Source organism: Stenella coeruleoalba (assembly GCF_951394435.1).
Source record: "Stenella coeruleoalba genome assembly, chromosome: 20".
NCBI lineage: Eukaryota > Metazoa > Chordata > Mammalia > Artiodactyla > Delphinidae > Stenella > Stenella coeruleoalba.
In genome coordinates, this window is record NC_137166.1 from 28,803,466 (window position 1) to 28,817,136 (window position 13,671).

General features: G+C 39.4%; 1 protein-coding gene across 3 annotated transcripts in view; it reads right to left on the reverse strand.

The window, feature by feature from the left end:
* Window positions 1-572: 572 nt before the first annotated feature.
* BBS2 (Bardet-Biedl syndrome 2) overlaps window positions 573-13,671 on the reverse strand; it is a 32,093-nt gene continuing 18,994 nt past the window's right edge. Inside the window, exons 10-17 of one of the 3 annotated variants that reach the window (XM_079906251.1) lie at window positions 13,221-13,365; window positions 12,964-13,135; window positions 12,095-12,158; window positions 10,724-10,855; window positions 10,100-10,237; window positions 8,626-8,738; window positions 1,906-2,054; window positions 573-1,175 (exon numbers count right to left, since the gene is read on the reverse strand). In XM_079906251.1, the coding sequence (XP_079762377.1) occupies window positions 1,069-1,175; window positions 1,906-2,054; window positions 8,626-8,738; window positions 10,100-10,237; window positions 10,724-10,855; window positions 12,095-12,158; window positions 12,964-13,135; window positions 13,221-13,365 (1,020 nt within the window). In that variant the 3' untranslated portion in view covers window positions 573-1,068. Of the gene's footprint in view, window positions 1,176-1,905; window positions 2,055-8,625; window positions 8,739-10,099; window positions 10,238-10,723; window positions 10,856-12,094; window positions 12,225-12,963; window positions 13,136-13,220; window positions 13,366-13,671 lie in introns of all 3 variants that reach the window. The other 2 variants (XM_079906249.1, XM_079906250.1) reach the window with 2 other exon arrangements.

Consider the following 13,671-nt stretch of genomic DNA (forward strand, 5'->3'; position numbering starts at 1 on the left):
CCACTAAATCAGCTACCATTTACAGTTCCAGAACAGCATCACAGTGCTCCATTCAGGAGACCTCATGTGCAAAACCAGGAAGCTGCCACTCCAGCTTCAAGGTCCCCCAGTCATGCCAGCTTTTCTACTACCCAGAATCTATTTCTGCTACACCGGCAAGCCTCAGAGACAGAGTTTGGCTCCAGAACCACGCTACATTTGCTATAATCCACACTGATCAAATACATGCCCGATATCCCATTTATCTCAGTTCAAATTTCAAGTCTCATGTGATTGCATCTGAAATGCAAGCTGAATCAAACCTGGATCACCAGCTGAAAACGAATTGGAGAAACTTCTGTTTTAGCTTCCTGCTCTTCACAGGAAAGGGAAGTCACACTAGAAGAAAATTGGAACAGATATTCTGAGCGAAACCTCCATAATTGCATTAGACTTCACTCTCACTCCACATTCAGCTCTGAAAATTCCAAACGTTTTTTTGTTATACAGAGAATTATATATATGGCCCATCTTTGGATCAAAGTCTAGAACATTCCTACTGTAAAGTAAGTTCTTAATAAGTATATATTCAATAAAATGACGTGAGGTTTAAAAAAAAGGGGCACAAATTGAATATCCATATTTTTGTTTTTCTCCACGTAACACAAATGGTTTTCTGCAATTCTGATGTGGTGATTTTACAATCAGTAAACACATAGTGCAACACCTTTAAATTTTAATGAAAAAGTAGATAATCTACTTTAATTACAATTTCAAGAAAAAAGATGCATCTACACACTGACTTTACATATATACAGAAAAACTGGACTTTGAAGCCCTAATGTTTCAAAAGTATTCATTTCCCTCCATACAAACGTAGTGTATTCTGCAACAGTACTACTGATTTTTTAAAAAAAGAAAGTGAATACACTTTTCAGATGCAATGCTTTGTCTTTCATTTGTACAACTCACCAAGGTGGTTTTCGCTCTCAGCACCTTGGGTTCACCGGGATGTGATCCAAAGCAAACCAGCCTAGAAGTTTAAGGAGAAACCCCTTCTAGCAACCTAGTTACCTATTCTTTCCTCTCCTATGAAGAAGCTGTCCCCACCCGCATGATTCGGAACAGCGTGTTGATGTTGTTGCTTCGAATCGCATCCCGACAAGCAGTGATCACCTGGTTCTTTGGTTTTCCAACTGTAAGAGAAGAAACATCAAATCCATATGAGGCAAAAGATTATTAAAAGTGAAATTATGAATCAGAGGCTATCTATAAAAACAACATAAAACTAGGGTAGAAAAGAGTTATAGGTAAGTACAAATTTAACCAATTTATCTTACCATTCCCTAAAAAAGATACATACCCTTGTAAGGGACTTTATCACAAACACAAACCAAGCTTAGAAACTATCTCACACCTAGAAACCAAGAGTCAGTTTTAGAAATAATCTTTGCTAAGTGGATATGAGCTTTGATCCTTTTCTATAAAAGGAGGTCAAAGCACTGACCCAAAACAGCAGATTCCAAGTATAAATCTCTGGCTGATATTTCTGCTTCCTTTGGTTTACTCTGTTGTTCTTTTTGTAAATTTTAAGTTGGACACTTAACTCATTAATTTTCAGTCTTTTTTATTTTTTTCTAATAGGAGTATTTAAGGCTTTCCTCTTGAGTATATGTCACTAGGTTTTTCTTTAGAGGATGCAGCAAGATCTAAGAAAAGATGCTGAAAGTGTTCTTTCCCTCTGAAGTCTGCAGACTAAAGCCAAACAATAGGCTGACTGCAACTCAAGTGAACGGTGCTAACTTCAGTATGAAAGGCATCTTTATAGATACAAGCCCTGATACGAATTCTTGAAGCTACCACCATCTTCAATGGTTCTCACCCCAAAATTACAGACGAAATACAGTGCTACAAACAGAGACTTACCACGTAGACGACCTGCTCTTTGAATCGCTTGATTTACTGCTTTGAGGCTTCCCAACAGCTCTGTGTGATTGTTAGAGCGAATTTTATATCCATTGAGCAAGTCTTTATTAAGGTCATATAGTTCCATATAGCGATTCTTCATTGTTCTCCTGTGTACATCAAGAGAAATTTAACACCACTGTACCTCAGTATGGCAGGCTTAAATGAAAAGACCTGCAAACTTCTTAGACATTAAAAAAAGGAACAAACCAGATTTTTATCTGTATTGTCATTAAAACAGGGTAACTGCTAATGTCTGCTTTGAAAACATTGAGAATTTTCTATGAAATACTCTGCTTCTTCCAAATAAATGGAAGACAAGTGGCCTTCCTTGGTTATTGATCCATGGTTTGTTTGAACTTAGGAACCAAGAATTTTCATGCCCTTGATATAAGGGGTGGGGAAAAGTGAGTAAGGTGATAGGCTATCTTCCAAGCTTCAGATTAATACTGACAGTTTCTTGTAAAGTTAAACATATACTTACTATACAACACAGCAATCACATTATGCCACATTTCACCCAAAAGAAATGAAAATATGTCTGCAAAAAACCTGTATGCAAACGTTTATAGCAGCTTTATTCTCAATCACCAAAGTCTGGAAACAACCCAAATGTCAATTAATTGGTGAATGGATACACAAAGTATGGATATCCATACAATAGAATACTATTCAGCAATAATAAGGAATGAACTACTGATAACTTGCGACGATATGGATGAATCTCAAAGGCATTATGGTAAGTGAAAGAAGCCAGACCCAAAAGGCTATATATATTTGTATGATTCCATTTATATGACATTTAGGAAAAGGTAAAACTATAGAAAGAGAAATTAGATCAGTGGCTGCCAGGGCCTGGAGGTTAGGAGAGGTACTTGATTCTGGTAGTATAAATTTCCCCAATTTTATTGAACTGTAAACCTAAAAAGGGTGAATTATCTACATGTATATTATAAATTATATATCAACTAACCTGGCTTTAAAAAATACAATGTATATTTGATAGTCTCGAAATGAAATATAAATAAATCAAGAAAAAAGGAATTTAGAGGTTGCTGGTCACCTCTCTCCAGTTTAGCACAGTCAAATGCCTAAAGCCAGCAACATCTCTTTCACTTAAAAAAAAAAAAAGCCAGAGAGAGAAAAAAAGGAGCTCTATAGATAAAGTTGGCAAAAAAAAGCAAAAATCTTATATACCTCAGAGAAAACAACTGGAAGAAAATGAACTGGAAAGAGGTAAAACTATCTCAATTTACAAATAATACAGTGTATCTCTGGAAAAACTAAACTATAAGATAATTCAGTAAAGTAGTAGACTACAAAATCAACATAGAAAAATCAAGTGTTCATATAGACAAACAAAAAACCAGTTAGAAGATACAATGTGGAAGAGCGAGCCTATTTACAATTGCAAAAAGAAAATACCTACACCTAAACTTGACAAGTAATGTCTGATACCTACAAGAACAAAACCATAAAACTCCTGAAACACATAAACATGCCTTGAACAAAATATAAAGACATACCACATTCTTAGTAAGACTGAACATCACTGTAACAATGTCAATTCTTCCTAAGTTAATAAATTTAATGTGATCCCAGTAAAACTACCTACTTTTTTCTGGAGCTAAAATAACTGATAAAGTTCACAGAACAAAGAAGCATGAGTAGCCCGGAAAACCATGAAAAAGAAGAGCATAAGGGTTGGGAGAGGGGCACCTAGCCATACCAGACATTAAAACACAAGCATTTTTAAGAAAAATTTTAAGAAAAATTTTAAGAAAATTTTAAGACATAAAACAAAGCATTTTTAAGAAAAGAATCGCACTGTCAAATGAAGAGACAAGTCGGACAGATAGAGCAATATAGAAAATCCAGAAATAGACCCACTGCATATGGAAATACATTATATTATTATAAAGGCAGCATCTCAAATCAGTGGGAAAACAGGCTTTTAAAGTAGTATTACTGAAACAATGTGACAGTCACATAGAAAAAGATAAAACTGAATTTATAACTTACAATGAACACCAGGATAAACTCCAACTGTAACAGACTTAAATGTAAATATACAAAATACTAAAAGAATTTCTCTACAAATGGGAAGTAAGGAAACTTTTGTAACTAGAACTCAAAATGTAGAAGTACCAAGGAAAAGATGGATCAATCTGACTACATAAAAAATTTTAAAAGCTTTCATGAGCAAAACCAAAAATCTAAATAGGCTAAAGAAATAAACAATTTACAAGGAATTCCCTGGCAGTCCAGTGGTTAGGACTCCAAGCGTCCACTGCAGGGGGCACGGGTTGATCCTTGGTTGGGGAACTAAGTTCCCTCATGCTGCCTGCTATGGCCAAAAAAAAAAGAAAGAATTTACACACCAAAAGAAACGCAAATAAGCCCTTAAAATAATGAAAAGATGCTCAATACTGCTCATAATAAATGAAAATTAAAACAACAATGAGACCATTTCTCACCCACTGAATTGGTAAGTATCCAAGAGTTTGCCAACATACTCCATTGACAAGACTAAGGGAAACAGGCACTCTCAGGAGAATGCAAAATGATTTGACAGCTATGGAGGGGAATTTGGCAAAATGTTGCAAAACTGTATACACATTTTATCATTTTCCCCAGCAATCCCATTTTAGAACTTTTCCCCAAAGATACCTGAGTAAAAATATGAAAAGATTTATGTAACGAAATTATTCACTGCAATATAATAGCAGAAGAGCAACCCAAATGTGGAGAACTAGCTGAATAAACATCCAGAGAATAGAGTACTGTGCAGCTGTAAAAACAAATGAGAAGTCTCTCTGTGTACTACTGTGGAATGAACTCCAAGATACATTTTTAAGTGTAAAAATTAAGGTGGAGGGCTTCCCTGGTGGCGCAGTGGTTGAGATTCCACCTGCCAATGCAGGGGACACGGGTTCATGCCCCGGTCCGGGAAGATCCCACATGTCGCGGAGCGGCTGGGCCCGTGAGCCATGGCCGCTGAGCCTGCGCGTCCGGAGCCTGTGCACCACAACGGGAGAGGCCACAACAGTGAGAGGCCTGCGTACCAAAAAAAAAAAAAAAAGCAAGGTGGAGAAGAGTAATTTGCTATGATTTACTTACCATGTGAGGAGATGTGTGTATGTATATTTAAATTTTTGATTGGTTATTTATAGTGAAAGGGAGGAAACAGGATGGAGGTGACGGGAAAGAGAAGTTAGACTTTTCTGCACATGTTTTATAGGGCCAACTTTGCACCCATATAAGGTTTTGTTTGTTTGTTTTGTGTGTTTTTTTTGCGGTACGTGGGCCTCTCACTATTGTGGCCTCTCCCGTTGCGGAGCACAGGCTCCAGATGCGCAGGCTCAGCGGCCATGGCTTACAGGCCCAGCTGCTCCGCAGCATGTGGGATCTTCCCGGACTGGGGCACGAACCCGTGTCCCCTGCATCGGCAGGCGGGCTCTCAATCACAGCACCACCAGGGAAGCCCCCATATAAGGTTTTAATAAATATGTAATAAAATCAAACCAAAAAGGAAAAAATGTCAGTCCCCTAAGATTGACAGCAAAATGAACCAAATGAATCTAACTGTATATCACACTTGTAGCATGACCAAAAAAAGAGGAATTATTTCAAATGACTTTAAAATATAGTCATTTGACTAAAACTCCCTACTAGAACACACTCTAAAGACACAAAGAACTAGAAAAAAAGTCTTACACCATTTTCGGCAATCATATTGTTGACAGTAATGTTGGTACTATCCTTAAATGTTGTGTGTGTACCATAAGATAAAGCCAATAGTTACGTTGACAGTGGTTAGAGACATGATTTCCACTGTGAGAGAAGAGATACCCCGTTAACATCAAAATTAAGAGCCTGTATTCATAAATTTGAATTGGAAATAGTATGAATTCATGATATATTTGCTCACTGAAAAAAATATATACATTACCTAGCTTTATCTGTGGAAAAGGTCTCAAATCAATATCCAACCCAGTAGCAATGAGCATCTCTAATGCTCAGACTGTGATCTCCATTTCCCACTATAAAGGACCAGGATTGAAGAAATAGCTGATTCCAGATTCAGAAGAGGATATATATACCAGATAAGCCTAAAAAATCTTGTACAAGAAAACAAACTAATGAAACTAATAGGTCTGTCCAAAGGTATTGATAACTGCAGCCAACCTGAAAAGGCTTCTACTGGCCAAAGACAGGACAACTGAGCCACCATAAAGAATAACTGAAATGGCCTGAAGCACATTAAAAATGTTAATAGGAGTTTAAAAATCTCATTGGTCAACTTGGAGATGCTAGGGAACCAACTCATTATTTTAAAGCTGAGAGTGTGTCATTCCAGTACAAACTGTACCTCAGGGAACCAAATAATTCATTAATTCATGAGGGAATGTTACTCTTTATAGAAGTACTTCAGCCAATTTACAAAGAAAAAATAACAATTAAAATATCACTATTTTGCAAACCCCAGAAGAAATATTTCAGCAGTGATCAACAGCTGATAACATAATAAAAAGAGACAGCCAGACGTTACATGCATCCTCACAGAAGTACACAGCACCACTTATGAAGCATTCTTGCTAAAAAACTGAACCTGAATCTGATCAATCCTCTGTATCTAACTACCATTTTCACAGAAATATAGGGGACAGAAGAATAATACTAAACATTACCACAGGATACAATCAACAAAATCCAAGGTGGGAAACTACAGAAGAAGGAGAGAGTTAGGAGAAAAAGTGAGCAAGCAAACATATGGATTAAAAGAGATTTATCAACCAAATTCAATGCATGGTCTTTGGTCTTTGAATCTTGATTTGAACAAAACAAAACACCAAACACACACACATACATTTGAGACAACTGCGGTAATTTTAAACACCGACTAGATATTTTGTGATATTAAGAAATTATTTTACATTTTTCTAAGTGTGATAATGGTATTGTGGTTATTGTTTTTTAAAGGTTCATTGAAATATCTGTGGCTAAAATTATATGATGTCTGGAATTTGCTTCAAAATAATACAGTACCTAGAAGAGGAAGAAGGTGAATGTGGAGATGAAACAAGATGAGCCCTTAGTTGATGACTACTGAAGCTAAGTAGCTGCTATAGAGGAAATCATTATATAATTCAATCTACTTTTGTGTTTGAAATCTTCAACAATATAACTTTCAGAAATCACTTACTTCTGAGCAAGACCATTTTAACTATCTGCTAATGATTCAGGCCTTTCAGAAAAAACAAGCAGCACCTTAGGCGAACTCTTGCCTCTAAAATGCACACATAAACTTCACCTATCATTGGTGAACTATTTTACTGAATCCACCTCAGTACATTTTATTGCCGAGATAAATTTTGCATCTTAGCAAGAAGCCAGACGTGCACAAATTTGTTTTTAACTTTTTTTTTTTTTTTTTTTTTTGCGGTACGCAGGCCTCTCACTGTTGTGGCCTCTCCCATTGTGGAGCACAGGCTCCGGACGCGCAGGCTCAGCGGCCATGGCTCACGGGCCCAGCCGCTTCGTGGCATGTGGGATCCTCCCGGACCGGGGCACGAACCCGTGTCCCCTGCATCGGCAGGCGGACCCTCAACCACTGCGCCACCAGGGAAGCCCCTGTTTTTAACTTTTTATTCTAAAATATAATACATATTCAGGGACTTCCCCAGTGATCCAGTGGTAAAGAATCTGCCTTCCAATGTAGGGGACATGGGTTTGATCCCTGGTCAGGTAACTAAGATGCCACATGCCACGGGGCAACTAAGCCCGCACACCACAACTACTGAACCCGCGCGTCTCAACTAGAGAGCCCGCATGCTGCAGACTACAGAGCCCACGTGCTCTGGAGCCCGCGCACCACAACTAGAGAGAAGCCCGAGCGCCACAACGAAAGATCCCACATGCTTCAACGAAGATCCTGCATGCCGCAACTAAGACCTGATGCAGCCAAAAGTTTAAAAAATTTAAAAATATATAAATAAATATATTTTAATACACATTCAGAAAAACTCACAAAACAAATGCTTGTTAACTAGGTCAAGAAATAGGACATTGCCAACATTCAAGAAGCTTCCCAATGTGTTCTCTCTGAATAGAGTCCCCTCCTCCCCAAGGAGAATATACTATCTTAAATGATAATCTCTTCCCTGTATTTCTTTATATTTTTATCATCTATGTATGCTTCCCAAGATATAGCTTAGTTTTGTCTGTTTCCAAACTAAATAAATGAAAGCACTTTGTACATATTCTTTTGAGTCTTACTTGTTTCAATCTCCATTATGTTTGTAAGATTTGTCCATGTTGTTACATGTCATCCAGATACGTGCATTCTCATTGCATGTAGCATTCCAGTGTACAGATATATCATAATTTATCAGTTATATTAGTACGGATTGTTTCCACTTTGGGGTTCGTATGAACGACGCCTTTATGAACATTCTTGAACTAATATCCTGGTTTATATGCACAAGGTTCTCAAGGTTATAAACCAGGAGAATTGCTGGGTCATAGGGTGTGCACATTTTCAACTTTACTGATGATGCCAGGTTACCTTCCAAAGTCTCTGTACCTATTTACACTCCTACTAGTAGCATCTGAGAGATGTTACTCCATATCGCTGATGCTTTCAACCACGTACCTGTCCTAGCCATGGTAAATACTCACATGTCCCTCATCAGACGAGCATCCTCAGCTCGAACCAGCAAACTTCGGATCAGATTAGAATTATCAGCCATGTCAGCACTGAGCTTCTGATGCACTGAGTGATATTCATCCACCTGGAGACCATGAACAGCCAGGAATTAGAAAGACCTCACAGGGACTTCCCTGGCAGTCCAGTGGCTAAGACTCTGAGCTTCCACTGCAGGAGCCATAGGTTTGAGCCCTGATCAGGGAACTAAGATCCCGCATGCCACATGGTGGCCAAAAAAAAAAAAAAAAGCCTCACAGGGCTTCCCTGGTGGCGCAGTGGTTGAGAGTCCGCCTGCCGATGCAGGGGACACGGGTTCGTGCCCCGGTCTGGGAAGATCCCACATGCCATGGAGCGGCTGGGCCCGTAAGCCATGGCCGCTGAGCCTGCGTGTCCGGAGGCTGTGCTCCACAATGGGAGAGGCCACAACAGTGTGAGGCCCGCGTACGGCCAAAAAAAAAAAAAAAGCCTCACAAGCGTCTTGAAAGCTAGATAAATTGAAAAGACGCTATGTATTATATACCGAGGCCCTTTTATTTCTTTTTTATTTAATTAATTTTATTTTTGGCTGTGTTGGGTCTTCATTGCTGCACGCAGGCTTTCTCTAGTTGCGGCGAGCGGAGGCCACTCCTCGCTGCGGTGCATGGGCTTCTCATTGTGGTGGCTTCTCTCGCTGTGGAGCACGGGCTCTAAGCGGGCAGGCTTCAGTAGTTGTGGCACATGGGCACAGCAGTTGTGGCTCGCGGCTCTAGAGCGCAGGCTCAGCAGTTGTGGCGCACGGGCTTAGTTGCTCCGCGGCATGTGGGATCTTCCCGGACCAGGGCTCAAACCCATGTCCCCTGCATTGGCAGGCGAATTCTTAACCACTGTGCCACCAGGGGAGCCCCGCCCTTTTCTTTCTGCTGTTCACTTGCCCCATCTTAACTATCTCCCGGGTTTCATCTCCTCCTGTGCTGCCCCCAACACTCAAAATGACATTCGATGTGAATCTTACCCACGTCTTAGCAGCGTGAGCCCAAGCAACACAAATATTAACATTTTAGAGATCTGGGGTAGGGATGTTGTTATAAGTGGGGACAAATCACAATCCTTTTCTTTTTTGATTTTGGGTTCTTGGAAAGCACTAAACCAAAAAGCAAAGTAGATACAACAGATAAGATGAAAGGCTAGCAAAGGAAAATGTTCACTTATTGTTTTTAAAGTGTCCCTCCAAACCAAACAGAAAGCAGGGTGCAAGAGCTAACCACTCACTTTTATAAAAGATATCTTTTTAACTCATGAAACTCTCCAATACTAGCTAAATTTTTATTTTAAGAATTTTCAAAAGTTCTTTAAAACATGACTATCATGTAACATATGTACATTTGTAGTACCACTAATTTAAAAGAAATATTTCAAACATTATTAGACCACAATGTTCTCTCAAATGCACCCACCAGGTGCCCTCACCTTAACTAGCACCTTTCGTAATTCCTCGAAATAGACAGGGAAATCGGCTTCTACCTGAAGGTCCTCAATAGCAAAAAATGATGCCATCGACTGGATGATATCACCAGCCAAATCAATGTCATCAGTATTTATAGTGATCTATCCAGAGAAAAAAAGACAAGTTAGCATCCTTGGACATTAAAGACAAACTTGGCTGGAACTACCTGAAATTCCCCATATCTAGCACATTTATTGAACATAAATGTATATGTGGTGATAAATAAAGATAAGGTCTAGCCCTCAAGGAAATTACAAACCACATTAATTATTTCTAGCAGCAGGCAAAAAAAAATCAATCCTCTTGCCTTATAAACTGAACAACAAGGTCATTCAGACAGGGAAAATGTTTTGTCCTCCTCCGTATTCCTAACCGTCCCAAATAAGGCAAGGAATGGGTGAAGGGAAGGGGGGAGAGAGGCAGAAAACCACTGTTCTAGATTATACGCCCGTGTCAGAGATGATAACACTAACAGACTAGGCTGAAACACGTAGTTTTATGACCTTCAGATTGGTTTCACCTGCCTCACTTTACACTGAACGTTAAATGTTATGTGAGAAATCTGTGCCCGTGACAGTAAAAATTACCTCTCCACTAAGTTTTATTTTTATACACAGCTGGCCACCATTCCGTAAGGATGTGAAACATACTTGAAATGGAACATTCTGAATGTTAGTGTCCTCTGGTAACAGAAAGTTCTGGTTGAGCCACATGAAAACCTTAAAGATGAACAGGATGAAATGAATTTCCATTTTGAAAGTACAGTCATTATTAAGAGTTATCCTGCTTTCTAGTTTTACTCCTTGGAAAAACAAAACAAAACAAACAAACAAAAAACAAAGAATTATACTTCACCCCCACCAAGAAAACACTATTCACACTCCTTTTTCCCACCCCATGCATGTTCTTAAGTAACGTTCATAATTATGTGTGGTCCCACAGCATGCGTAATTTTATAGCATTTTCTACTTAGACATAATCTTATATGCAATGTGGAAATGATTCAGGTATGAGGGTAATTCTGTTTACATGGTAGCTCTTCTGTGGCTATATCCTGCTTAAAATCATTCCATTCCACTCTTTAAAAAATTTAAATGAAGTTTGCACACATACAGCACAAACACAGAGATACATCCACACTATCAGTAAAGAATTAATTTTAATATAAATAATACTTTACAGTGGTTTGCAACACAGGTTCCACATAAGATCCACCTGTGAGGCCTTTTGGAAGGGGCCACCTGTAGAGTTTCCTGTTTCACAAGCCAGGAAGGGGCCTGAGAATCTACATGATTAAAATCCTCCCTGAGAATTCCAAAGTCCAGCCAATGTTAAAATCCACAGGTATTAGTCCTTTAAACTTTACAAAATGCTGTTATACCAATTATGTAATCCTCAGGGGCCCCCTTGTGAGGTAAGACTATCCTCACCTACAGATAAGAAAACTGGGGCTCAGACTGTTGAGGGGAATTCCATAAGATCGCTAAGAATTTACTAGTTAAGGTAGCACTTGAACCCCAAAAATGTTCCCGTTTCCAAGTCCCCACTCTCTTTCCATTCTGATGCACGCTCCTCTTGGAACACTAGATCCAACCACACTAAGACTATAAGAAAGAGAGGAATTGAAAACTGGGAAGAATTCACCTGTGACTAAGGATTGCGTAGGTAATGAATTATTAATAATTATTAATTATTACTAATAAATTATTCGAAATAAATATTTCTGAATTGATTATCAAAAATAAATATTTTTGAATAATTTTTCAAAATGGGAGAAGATATTTTAGCAACATTTTTGGTACAGGTTATAAACAATCCAACTCCAGGCTACATAACCCTTTCATGTCATATTTACTGCTACCAAATAACACATTCATGTAATTTCCCCCTTTCTACAAAAAAACATCCAAAGGATTCTAAAGTGTAAAAGTGTTGAAAGAGAAAAGCCAGATACTCACCCTCTGTGCCCGTTCTGCGATGATAAAGTTGACATAACTGAGCGGCTCACTGGCAGAGTCCGGGCTGGTCAGCGCATACATGGAGAAACGGGGGAGTTGTCTTGTCAACTCAAACACATGAAACTGGGTGCTGTGGCCAACCAACGGAACACAAGAGAACTGTTTATGTAGAATTTATTTCAAAGGGCAAGGCCCAGAAAATAAATGTAACATCACTACCAGGTCATCAAGCTGACATTTAAGGGTTTCAATAAAGAAACTCCCCCTGCCGAAAACAGACTTGAGGGTTAAAGTCCCATACGTAATGGTGTTTGGGGTTTAGTGACATCGTGAGTCTGTGGCCAAAAAGTTCATTCGTAAGATGTTACGGAAAACCCCGAACGAACTTTTTGGCCAACCCAATACACGCCTGCACCAAGGGTTTAAAACACTCTAAAAGGAACGTGACAAGGTTTTTATCTTCCAAAAATCTAGTGGTTTTCTTTCACTAGCTGAGGTTACATATGACTCTCATGTAAAGGTGCAACCTAACCTTGTAGTCTTAGTGGCCAAAACTAACTCATCCTTTAAATGTATTTTTGGAACTTTTGTGAATATGAGATCACCTGACTAAAACCAGAAATAACCATCTTAAACTTATATACTCGTTATTTTTTTTTTGAAAGATTTCAAATTAGAGAAATAAGAGGTCACAGGAAACCCTGCCTGGGTGGGAAGAACCATTAAACGGCTTCTCCGGCCCCACAGAATCCATGACATAATGGGAAACGGCTTCTCCGGCCCCACAGAATCCATGACATAATGGGAAATCTACACATTTTGCTCTCGAACTGCTCTCTGGAAATGAACTGTGACTTGCAAAGGGTCACCTGCTCCTGTAGCCCACGAAGGTTTTCAAGTGCAGATCCACAGGGACATCTTTGGGAGGTGTAATTGGGATGCGGATGGAGCTGGAAAGGTTGTGAATGCTGGGATGCACCACGTGGCTTTCGCCTAGAAAAATTCCCTCTGCAAAAATCAATACTGCTCGGATGATGGTGTCTGCAGGGAAGAGAGAAGACAGCAGTCCAAGAACCACTCCAAGATGGCACAGGTGCCAACACACCAGCTCCAAGTAACGACTTACCATTAGAAGTGGAAATGCACAACTCTGCATGGGCAGCCTGCGCCTCGCTCCCCAGATTGACGGAGAGGGCAGTGTGGAGCTTGGTGTTGGCCGGGATGATGCCCCGATGCCCATCAGCCTCATTCAGTGGACTGCTCAGTTCGGCCTGCAAAACGCCCCACCCACTTCCAGCTCAGCCACCGGAACAGTGAACTCAGGTTAATTTTAAATAACATGGCTATTTAGCTTCAGAAGACAGATCCCCCATCATCTTATTCACCTGATTCTTTAGACTTCAGAGGACTCACCTCATTAGTGCTCTCACTCTAACCTGGCTTTTTCCCCGAAGGAAAATACTCTCATCCCTTCCTGTGGTTAGGGTCCAGTGTCCCCCAGCATGTCTTTTACATTTGTCTGCATTTCTTTTAGTAACTAAAGAAATTCACTTAGTATAGCAAATTCAAATACAGTT